The sequence below is a fragment of the Diceros bicornis genome, chromosome 6 (genome assembly GCF_020826845.1).
Source record: "Diceros bicornis minor isolate mBicDic1 chromosome 6, mDicBic1.mat.cur, whole genome shotgun sequence".
Classification (NCBI taxonomy): Eukaryota; Metazoa; Chordata; class Mammalia; order Perissodactyla; family Rhinocerotidae; genus Diceros; species Diceros bicornis.
This window is the reverse complement of record NC_080745.1, coordinates 49919926-49932336: the sequence shown is the minus strand read 5'-3', so window position 1 is coordinate 49932336 and position 12411 is coordinate 49919926. Positions and strand designations below refer to the sequence as shown.

At 35.0% G+C, this 12411-nt stretch overlaps 1 protein-coding gene across 10 annotated transcripts in view; it reads right to left on the bottom strand.

Annotated features, from left to right (window-relative positions):
* PCDH15 (protocadherin related 15) overlaps positions 1–12411 on the bottom strand; it is an 800695-nt gene that overhangs the window by 363091 nt on the left and 425193 nt on the right. For all 10 annotated transcript variants that reach the window (XM_058543433.1, XM_058543426.1, XM_058543425.1 and 7 more), the window contains one exon: positions 10433–10545. In XM_058543433.1, the coding sequence (XP_058399416.1) occupies positions 10433–10545 (113 nt within the window). The remainder of the gene's footprint in view (positions 1–10432; positions 10546–12411) is intronic.

Here is a 12411-nt window from a genome sequence, read left to right as displayed (position 1 = left end):
TTCTGACTATAGCATAACAAAGGATTGCCTGCATATAAATGTGAATATTCTATAAATAATAAATTCAGTCTCAGTTACTGTTCATATGTTTTGGTCAAATCTTCTTGATAGTCCATTGTTCTTAATTAATTAATTAGAATTTAATTATACGTTAGTCTAATGTGTTATGCACGTGTATATATATATATGTACATATACACACATATATATTTTTTTGATTATGTTACTCTCAAATGAAAGATTCTTCCAAATTTTCTAAGAAAACCTAAGAAGTGGGAATATTGACAGAACCTTCCATCCAGTTCTCTACCTGGAAATACTGCTAAGGCGTTTGACTAGGTTAGTTGACTTAGGGTTCTCAGATCTAGGGGTATTCATCTGTCCATGTGGGCCTATAAATTTTATCTCACATTTCATCATACTCCAGTGAAAACAAGACTGAATGTTTTGGTGTGTAATGGAAAAGCACTACAGGGGAGACCTTCATTTAACCTTTATAGGAAAACTTCTTCAACTGCAGTCCAAAAACCTTGATTCCAAAAAAAAATGAAAAGGAGGCACAATTCACTGTATCCTGAAGCAGATTGTTTAGTAGTGGCAATATAGTCTTGGGCGGAAGCATCTGTTTTTTTACTTCACTATTTTTATTATTGTAAAATAAAGAAAAAGGAACAGCAGATTGATAACAGGGCAAAGGGAAGAGAATTTGATATAGACAAGATTTTTAGTACCTAGTCAGTGCATATATAATGCATAAGTAATATACACTGGAAATAGATAATGAAAATGTTCTGAGTGGTAGTACAATATTAATGTTACCAGTGACTGTAAACATAGGATACAAGGCTACTGTGTAATTCAAATTCCTCTTCTTCCTCTGTCCCTTTCTTGGATACCACACCCCTTGCTATTCTCCTTTTCAGTAAAGCCTTCAATACACGAAGGATGAAATGTCTCAAACTTACCTCTCCTAGCAAAGTACAGGTTGCTTATTTACCTTCATAGGAGTCTGAAAAATTGGCAGGTGTATCCAGCTACCCAGGGTTCACACAGATCCTTTTATCCCTTTACTTCTAATTCTAAATTCATCTCTCAAATAGCCAATGAAGAGTGTTTGCTTTGGTGAATTTTGCTGGGGAGCTAAATCTATACGTCCATTCCCTCTTTTTGGTTAGAAATTACATTCATTTAACACTTTTCCTAATCAATGAGATTGTTAAAATATATTGTTAACCTTTCAACCAATTATTTATTTATTTATTAGCATTAACAATATTATTAGTTTATAGCTTTAAAAAGTCAGGCATTTAGACATGTTTGCCTTGGGATTTAAACATGAATTACTTGGACTTTTGTCTGAAAGCAAATGTTTATAAAAGTCAAAAAATTCTCTTGTACAAAGATAATACATTGTTATTGAGTTCTTTCACAAGTGTATGGTTGTGGAACATATACCTCCCAAGTTAGCCACAGTTTTTTAAAAAGTGCATAAAACTCTTAAGATTTTGATTAAAAATATGAAAATTTAATCCAATTATAAAATTTTTTTTTAAAACGACAAAAGCAAACATATAGTGGGAGTTCTTGGATGCCTGCGAGGGCAGTGACTAGGAGAGGGTGAGGGGGCATCTGGGATGTTTGTAATATGTTTTTTTATATATATCCGGGTGTTTCACTTTGTGAAAATGCATCAAGGTGTACATTTTTCTGTACATAAGTAGCATTTCTATAAAAATGTTACTAAAAACAATTTTATGAACTTGCTCCCCCAAAACGTGCACATAGGCACCCCTCCCTCTCCCACCACTGTAAACTAGTTTATGGCCACTTATGTCCAAATGCTACAGTTTAATAAAGGCCGATCTAGGAAGTGACTTGAAAAATCAACGTTATTAAGATACTTAAGTGTTACAGATGCTTGCCTCTTCAAATACATCTGTTCCTTAAAGGCAGACCCCAAAAGTAGACTCAGTCCTTTGTACTTTTTCTACCAGTGTTTCTCAAACACTGTGGTTTCTAAAGCTCTGCTTCTTGTCTGATGCCTTAGGATCACTTGAAGGAATGGTTAAGGTGGATTCTTGGGGGCTCAATCAGGATCTCTATGTATTTATTTGTTTGTCTGTTTCCTTAATTATTATTTTAATTCTACCCTGCCTTACCAGGTTCCCAAGTGATTTTAATATATGGCTAGCTTTCAAACTTTAGTGCCCTGAAAAATCACATGGGCATCTTGATTCAGTGGGTGGAGCCCTGAAATCTATCTTTCAAAAACAAGCACGTCACATGATCCTGCTGTGTCCAATCAGTAGTCCTTTGGGAATCAATTGGGTCTCGCGGTTTGGCTTCTCTCACACAGGCTTGTAGGCAGCTATTACATACACAAAAAGCCTAGACTGAGCAGCTTAGGCCAACTTTGCTCTAGTCTACCATGCAAGTGATTGTTACTGTTTTTCACCTTTAAGCAGAGTTTCAAATTTCAATTTGGACCTGAGGTTTGGAAATGAAAGAGTGGAGGAAACTCACGTATGTAAGGGAGTTCTCATAGGATCCTGCTCAGCTCATTTAAATTCTACAAGGGCTAAAGCTCCAGTAACTGGCAAAAGGTTACATTTCCTTGTTTTCTATGTACATACAATTTTCTTTTGGAATGTCGTAAGGAGAGATGGCTGTGGCAAGTTTGTTTTCCCTGAGCCAAAGATCATATTAATATTGCCAACTAATTAATAACTAAGAATAAGTGTATTCCATTGCTTCTTGACCCTACTTATAAAATTATATTGCCTTAAAACCTACAGGAACTTCTTTTTTTTAAAATTTTAATACTCTAACAATTAAAGAATGCATAAAGAGTTTGACAGCAAGCCTGTTTCTGACAGTTACTAAAAATATTTGTGAACTTAAAAACTATACAATAATTTATCTGATAAAATACAAAGAATTGCTTTGTATATTATACAACTGATTTGTTTGTAATGTCATAAATACAGCAAATGAGTACATTCTTATTGGGAAACGAATACCTTTTCTGTTTGACAAAAAGAAAAGATATCTACACTAGACGAAATATAGACAACACATTCCCAAAAAGGGTTTATATTAAAAGAACAAAATAATATTGACACACTTCCCACCTAGGGAATATTTTTAATAAAATGCAGTATATTTTTCTTCACTTGAAGTAAGAATATGCCCATTCTGTTTATAATTTATTGCAATGAAAACATGAATTCTTGAAGCTCCTGTGTACCTTTCAATAACGAAAATCATTCTCTTTGCTCAGAGTTTGAAATATGAATGGACACTAGAATGACTAAAGCAATTTTGAATGATTTAAGGAAGAAAAACCCAGTAGCTCTGGGGAAGACCAGATTCAGAAAACTCCCTCTAATCACAGATATGTTAGACTATTTGGATGCTGCTTTAAACATGGGAATTATCTTGGCTCTAAATAGCAAAGCCAACCAGAGACAAAATTATAATAGTGATGAAGTGGTAACTTTTTTCTGGAATGCCTCAAACTCGTGTTTTTATTTCCCTTATTTTGCCCTGTTTGTCAGCTCCCCAACCAGCAAAGCTATCTTGGCCTATGCTGGGTTCTGATCTCCTTCTCACAGAGTTTTCTCTCAACCAGTAGAAAACCCCACGAAAGTGCCTTATGTGAATTTGTCAACTGGAATAGTCCGTACTGGAATATTTGAATTTCAGAAAATCACTGATATCCAAAAAAATCGATCTCTAAGTAGGTTATTTTTCAGAGCCTGGAAGGTAGTGAGAATGAGAGTTTAAGGTTTCTCCTGTGTGCCAAGCTGTTCTTGGGAAAAGAATAGTGAGTAGACCGCTTTAGCTTACAAGTTTTTAGATACACCCTTTTAGTTTTAGTTTTCTATGCAATAATCAGGAAGCTTACGAAGAACCATGACTTGGAAACAATGATGTAGGAAGACTAAGGCAGTTTATGTGTGTGAAGGGTGTGTAGTGGGAAGATACAGCCAGGACTACTAAGAAAGTGGCTTTCGTTTGAACATTTTACAACATTTGGACTTGCTGTGCACTCTCACAATGACCTTTGCAGACAAGAGGGCCTTGCCAAAATCAAGGTCCTGTGACAAGAATGGATAAATTGCTTTTCTTCTTCCAAGCAGTTGCAGGTCATCTTGCGAGAAAGGAAAGAGGCCAAGTAAAATATCACTTCTGTGTGTCTTTTGTCATCTTGCACATTTGGACAGTCACTATTTCAACTGCTATATTCTATTTCTGTTCTGAATAACCCAGCTGGATGAATAACAACATGAGATAAGAGAACGCTATATATTCTTTCCTGTTATTAATTTCCATAATTGGCATAATCGTCAATTAATTCAGCCTCGTACTTAGAATTTTTAGAAATGTGGACTACTGAGAGGAAATAAAAGGATATCGTGTTCTTTTTGAGGAAACAAAAATAATGTTTTATGTGGCAATCTACTCAATTTAAAAAAAATGGAACACAAAATAAATAAAAGATGAACATTTAGCAAATGTGTCAAATATGTCAATGGATTTCTGAAACGGTATTATTCATTAAGAAATCCATGGAGGGATTCTTATTTCATTGCTAATAAGAACTAATGCCTGAAATTTCTGGGGGATAATTTTCTCTAAAATGTATAAACGGTTTTCACTCTTAATGGGCTTAAACTTCCTCACCTTAGAGATCTTGCTATTGGGTCATAAGAAGTAAGTCTATTCTTTACTGATCTGCTGAACTGAGATGTGGGGTATGCGTGTGTTTTATTCTTTCAACAGGAATCCATAAGAATAGGGAGAGGAGGGGCCGGCCTGGTGGCGCAAGTGGTTAAGTGCGCGCGCTCCGCTGCGGCGGTACGGGGTTCGCCGGTTTGGATCCTGGGCGCGCACTGACGCACTGCTCTGCAAGCCATGCTGTGGTGGCGTCCCATATAGAGTGAAGGAAGATGGGCATGGATGTTAGCCCAGGGCCAGTCTTCCTCAGCAAAAAGAGGAGGATTGGCACATGTTAGCTCAGGGCCGATCTTCCTCACACACAAAAAAAGAATAGGGAGAGGAGTACACAGCTAGGATATTTCCAGAATTATGCAAGCATGTCATCTATATCATTTGTCTTGCTTCCTGTGGCTGGACAACATCAGCTCTGATTTTTTTCTTCTCCTAACCCTGGCTCACTGAAGGCTTCTATTCAATCTTTCCCAAAAAGCGTATCCATGCCTTTGTTCTTTCCTCTTTATTTCTTTTTTTTGATAAACTGACAATACTCACACCACAGCAGAAAGAATAGTGACTTATACTTGGCAATCTCCTTAACAGATTTAATGGATTTTGATAGCTCTTTTTCTTTCATGGGTGATGCCATCCTTTTTATTTTGAGAAATGACGACTGATGATCTGTGACATGCTACCCCATCTCTCTGCCCCTGACACCTGTGATCTTTCAAATTGACAAAGTTCTCTGTTGGAAATTCACGTAGGGGGCAAATTGTCAAGCGGCTTGAAGGCAATATGGGGTAGCACGATCTATTTTTTTGTTTTAGCAGTACTCTATTGGCAATGTGGGGAGATTGGCAGAATGCAAGGAGACGAGGCTAAGGTTTGAGAGATCACTTGTGTGAGATGATAGGTCATGAGGATGAGAACTAGAGAATTGCAGGGCATGGAGAGTTGGGGAGATATACAAGAGAAATTCCAGCAGAATCTGGATAGGACTTGAACAGTGACTGAATGGGGACACATGGGAGCAGGTACCTAAGAGAAACTGGGAACTCCCAGCTTGGGTGACTGGCTGATTATAATATTACTAATTGAAAAAAAGAAGTCTTGATGTTTTAAAAGGAGGTATATAGTTTACTACACTCTTAATCTGACACAATTGCATCATACTAGGAGTAGTTATCCAGCCAGTAATTGGAAGTATGGAAGTAGAAATCAGAAGGAAAATAAATCTAAAAGCATAATGTCCATACTTGTGATTTCCTTGAGGCAGAGCCTTCATACATTTCTGTCTCCTTAACACAAAGCAAAATGTCAGGCACCTAGTAAGCAATCGGAAAGAATATGGCAAACTGAAAACTACAAATGCCGTATGCCTTAAAAACAGTGACTCTGAGTTTTCTATTGAATCTCTGTGAAGTAAAGTATAATTGATACCATTATTCAAATAGAGGCCAAACATTTTCTAGGGTTGGGCATTAGAGAGTCACATGTATGGTCAAGGATTGTAGTAACTGTTCTCTTAGGCCTCAATCATTCTTGAATGCTGTTGTCCCATGACTCTCAAATTACGAAAGCAAAGCAACTTGCCAGGAGAACTGACACATCAGTACTAATATTTAAGCCTACCAGTCTCAATTCTGTGGCTCATTTTCTATGTTAAAAATACATCTTTTCTTTAGAGGGTTTTTTTTTTTTTTAATATAGTCATAAATAGCTTTAAACTGTGCCTTAATATAGGTCTAGTCTTTCTTTCAGGGATTGAATTTATTCGAGAAGTGCATTGCATCTTTATTCTGGACAGAGACACAAGATAAAATTACATCAAATACATATACTTTCAAATGTATGTATTTAAAGACAGAGAAGATGTAGGTACCCAAATACAGCAGCCTTAAAAGCTTTACTGTGCCCGGGTGAAGACTATTAGAACAAATATTTAGAGTGTTTTCTATACACGGTACATGGACAGGGATAGGAGGCCACAATGTAAAGAAATACATTCCAATCTGCCCTCCTGTAAAGGTCAGGAGAAAATTAACAGACTAGTTCAATATAGAGTCATCAGAGCCAACATAAGGGCAAGCAGAATGCAAGCAGAGGCTTCCAACCAGTGGCCATGCCTCTCCAGAGGAGTGTCTTCTTAGCATATGAGGCATCAATGTGAATTACTGAAGCGTCTATGTGAATTAGACTGTTGACTAGAAAAGGAGGTGATTCAAAATAAGGGACAGCATCTGCAAATGCCTGGAGGCTAGAAAGAGCATGGTGAGTTTAGGGCGCTGCGAGTGATTCAGGATAGCAGGCTGCAAGACAGTAAAAGTAGGTCAATGAGTAACATTGAGAGACCATGGTTCAATGATGTCTGTGACATCATTGTGACCCTTGCTATTAGTTGTATATCAAAGGGATTTAGGAAAAAAATACTATTATGTTTGAGCAACTGAGAGACAATGAATTATTGATAATTTATCCACTTAATCTTTGTATTAGATGCCCAGAGTATAAATACACCAACTAATAATATTTTTTAAAAATATCGTACTTATAAAAATGAAGGTGAATCTTCTAGGCTTTGTTATAGACACTCCATATATAAACTAACTCATTATTATCTAGAATCTAAAATATGCTTTCATATTTCTATCTCATAGCTGTTTTTTGCTTTATAACTGTGGTGATCACATAATTTCTCATCCAAACTGGGACATTTTTGTGAGCAAAAGAGGTATTGTGAATAATTATACAAGGACAACAGGCATACATATCAACTGCCCTGGGCAAGCCAAATGTATGATTTTTATTCAAAATGTGTATTTCATTTTAAAGTATTCTTAAATGATTACAATTATTTAAAATTTGGAATAGTGCTTTGAAATGGAACATTCTTTTCTCTTTTAATTGAACATGTTTTAATCCTTTAATATTCTCAAGTTGGTAGACTACTCCATTTCGTCTTCCTAGTTTCATCTTTACATTTTTATTTGTCAGTATACTGAATAAATCACTGGTAGAAATAATTAAAATGAAGATGATACATTTCTAATTCGTGACACTCACCAGTTGATAAATGTGCATATAGCTTTTCAAAGTAGAAGTCTTCTTCAAAGTCTAGTATAAGAGACTTCATTTTATTTTATTTTTCCTTAGTTTCCATAACAGAAATTGGGATCAAGTCCAATAAAAACTTTTATGGTCAATGAAAACTGAAGCATTATTAAAATAAGAAAAAGAGAGGTTGAAAGACTTAGTACAGAGGAGAACTGTAGATTGTAGCATTTCAATGGATCCCTATACAAAGCCATAATACTCAGCTATTATTCAAGCAGGTGGCACATTATTATTCTTACAGATTGATGCTTTTGCTTATTGTCCCCTTGACTAAACACAAAACACAGTAATTTGAATCTAATAATGTCTGTAAAAACTTCCATTATTAATATAAAGTGTTGCTAAAACATAAAAAATTTATCTGCAGAATGTTCTAATTGATTTTTGTTTCTATAATTGATGGACTGAGTTTCACTGTACCCAGGTACACCAGGACAACTGACTATGATAATAAGGAAAAATAATTGATTTCAGGTTTCAAATGAGGCAGTCTGGAAACAATGCTTTGTCAAGTTTCTTAACTCCCACAGAGAGCAGCACCACAGGGCTCCAGGTAGATCAACAGTAGACAATGGCTAAACACTTTTAAGTTTCTTATAGTCCCATGATAATTAAAATAAAATAGTCAATGCAAGAAGACAAATCTTGTGCATGACCATTTTATACAATTGGTAAAGGAGTCTTTCTTTGTTGAAGGACTCCCAAACCCCTAGTGAATGAAATCCAAGGAAATTTCTTTTTATTTTGTGTGTGTGAGGAAGATCAGCCCTGAGCTAACATCCATGCCAATCCTCCTCTTTTTGCTGAGGAAGACTGGCCCTGACCTAACATCTATTGCCCATCTTCCTCCACTTTATGTGCGACGCCACCACAGCACGGCCTGACAAGTGGTGCCTTGGTGCATACCCGGGATCCAAACCCAGGCCACCAGCAGCTGAGCGCGTGCACTTAACCGCTACACCACGGGGCCAGCCCCTCAAGGAAATTTCGATTGCCCCATAAGTCTCTCTCCGTGGTCTGGCTCAATACCTCATTTTCCGGTTAACTGCTTGTAGCCTGCTACCTCATGCCTCCAAGTCTTTATTTTTGCTCTTCCTTGTGTTCAAACACATTTCCCACTTTTAGTCATTGGCCAAACCCTTCCAAAACAGCAACATTTAGTTTGAGGTAATCTCCAGAAAATCTTTCCTGAGTCCCCAGACTAATTTAAATGCCCCTATTTTGTGCCTTGTTAGCACTTTTTACGTGTCTTCCTGTTAGCAGTTGATGTGTTATATTTGATTTATCAGCTTATATGACTCTTTCTCCTTCTAGACTACAAGTTCTTTAAGGACAAGAGACCACTAAATAAACACAGAATCTGGCATGTACAATATAATCGGTGCTAACAAAATATGTCCTAATTTGAGCTAAAATTAAATGTCTACATATTATTGTCTACAGTTGCACTGACAGATAGTTAAACTAGACAACTATTTCTAAGCAACTGCATCTTGGTGAAATGAAAAGACATGGCTTTAGCTCAGATAAACCTAAAGTTGAATTTCAGTTCTGCTGCTTGTTAGTGATGTAATTCCAAGCCAATCACTTACCCTATCTGAGTTTTAGTTTCCACATTTGCACCAATAAGCACACTACTAAGGTTGTGGCTATAATTCAATGATAAATGTGCATAAAACACTTTGTACAATGTACTTGCTCAGTAAGCTTCTTTACCTTACTTCCCTTTCCTTTAACACTTTTAAATTTAAAAAAGATGCCATTGGGTTGCATTTCTATAGCCATTTTTTTTTTGTATGCGTGGATATGAAAAAGTCATACAATACATACTAGATTTACTCTGTATTCTTGCTTATGTCTGCTTTTTCACTAAAATTCTCTTCTCCCAACCCCCATTTCTACTTGGTAAATTCCTACTCTTCCTTCACTGCCCAGCTCAAATCTTACTTTCTCAATAAAGTCTATTAGAACTAATCGATAGATCATCTGAGTATCCACAGTACTTTTTAAATGATTTTATTGCAATATATTAGATAGTATTAAACCAAATTGTAATGCCAAAAGGATTCCCCAGCTTTGAAAATTTTTCCAGGCTAACAACGTCTTTCAAAATAAAGAAAATAATGAGACATATATTGAAAGAATTTCTGGACAAGTGATTTCTTTTTATGTTAAAAAGAGCAACAACATTTGAAAAATAACAGATCATTAAAATAAAAAATGTAAATCCACGCACATTTTAAATATATTCACTGGTTAAGCTTTTGCAGCCAAAAATTAATTCCTTTTATTAAAAAAATTAAATGTTAGAAAATGTAATAAAGTATAGTATGTAGAATCATATACATTTGACCAGGGCATTTATTACATATAAAAATATTCAGTATTTGAATTGCACTGTAATATCAAAAGTTATTTTAAAGAAAAGCAACACAATGTATTATAACTGCTACACTTCACTTTTTTAACAAAAAATTGACTAATTGCCATCCAAATTAATTTTAATTTTTAGAACATAAAAGTGCCTACAGTAGTCTCTACAAATTTCTTTGATTAGTAGTTTACAAACACAAGGAAATGAGAAATTAGTTTAATTTACCTTAATAACCAAATCAAATTTCTGGTGAAAGTCTCTGTTTACTGGCTCCAGGAGACTAAGTTCTGCAGTCCTAGGATGCATATGGAAAAATCGTGGGTAATCCTCAGGAGCCCCTGAAAGACATTGAGATTTCAGCACATAATTGAGAACAATATGTAATATGTGTATCTGCTATATCTATTTCCCTTCATTAACTGAGGAACAAAATCACAATTTCATTAGTAAATTAAGTTTCAAAATTATGCAGTCTAGGGAAAGCAGACACAAATGTGGTATAAAATTAATTAGCTTATGAATAAGAGGATGGAGAATATTTCTTGTTTGGATGATTTTCCAAATATCATTTCTTAAGAGAGCTCTTAATTAATTTGGAGCTTCATCACGTGAAAAGAGATATTAAGTGTAAAGAGAGCAAATTTTGAATTATAAAATTGTATTTTAACGGTGCATAAATCTTAATTATAGCCTGCATGTTCTTTCAACATATTTTATAATAAACAACAATTAGTAATTTGTACCAAATATTAAGATGCTGGGAAATTAAAGTGAGCATATTCTGTTCCAGCTGGGCAAATATTTTTGTCGTGCTAAGTATCCAGCTAATTACATCAATCATGTAAAATAAAAATATTTAAAAATATTAAATAAAAATATTTTGATGATACTCAATGTCTAGGGAGGATATTTCTTAAATGCAAGCATTTTAATGAGTTGAAATACATTTCTTCTTGAAAAAATTTCCTCCAGTTGTATCATCTTCCTTGGTATATTGTAACATTCTTTCTCCCCAAGTGAAAAAAAGTAGAAGTCAAATCATATAACAAAAGTATATGCATTTGGCAAAACAATAACGATAAGAATAAAATAACATGGCTTCCAATTATTGAATCCTACTCTGTGCTAAATGCTGTATATACGTAATCATCAATAACTGTAAATCATTCCCATTTTACAGAGGAGGACTTGGTAGTTTTGAGATATCAAATAACTTGTCAAAGGTCAAAGAGACAATGTAAGACAGAGCTTGCATTCAAATCCAGGTTGCCAGAAGCCAAACATATCCAAAGATGAGTTAATTGCTACTACTCCTTTGCTTCAATTCTGAGATGAGAAGAGAAATTCTCCTGGGCATTAAGTGAGGGGGGCAAAAAACAAAAAAACAGAACAAAATTTTACACCAGGAAAATAGATTTGATAATCCAGAAATAGTCAAAATTGTACATGAAAATTTAGCATATGAGAAAGGAGTCATCTCATAACAGTAGGGGAAACTGGATGTTTGAATATGAGCATTTACTTAATAGGAGAGTCCCACAGAAAATGATAAAATTGCATCCATTCTTCATACAATATATTAGAGTAAACCCCAAATGGAGAAGATATTCATGTATAATAAACAATAAAACAATACAAGTGCTGGTAATAGATGAAAACATGAATGAATTCTACTCTAATGTGAGAGCCAGCCTATTTTTCCTAAATATGGCTCAAAATCAAGAAGCAATAGAGGAAAAGAAAGATAAATTTGATAACATTACAAAATGACATGACAAGACACAATAAACAAAATAAAACCACATGGGACAAACTAGGGAAAATATTTGCAGTTTACATCAGAGACAAAAGGTTCATATCCCAAACATATGTAGATTTATAAATTAGAAAAGAAAACCGTCAGCAATACATTAAAAAAGGTTTGGGCTAAAGAATGAACAGATAGTTCACAGAAAAAGAAAGGCAAGTGATTTGTGACCATTTCTAAAGATGTTCACCTTTATACATAATAAGAAAAATTCAAATTAAAACAAGACTGAGATTCTATTTCTCACTTGTTAGATTAGCACTGGTCTAAGGTGGACACTACACTCTATTGGTCAGCCTGTGAGAAAACATGCACTTTCAGACATTTCTGGTGTTATTAAAGGAGTGTTACCAAACCTATGATGGGGAATGTGGCATAATATATCAAAATCATATGA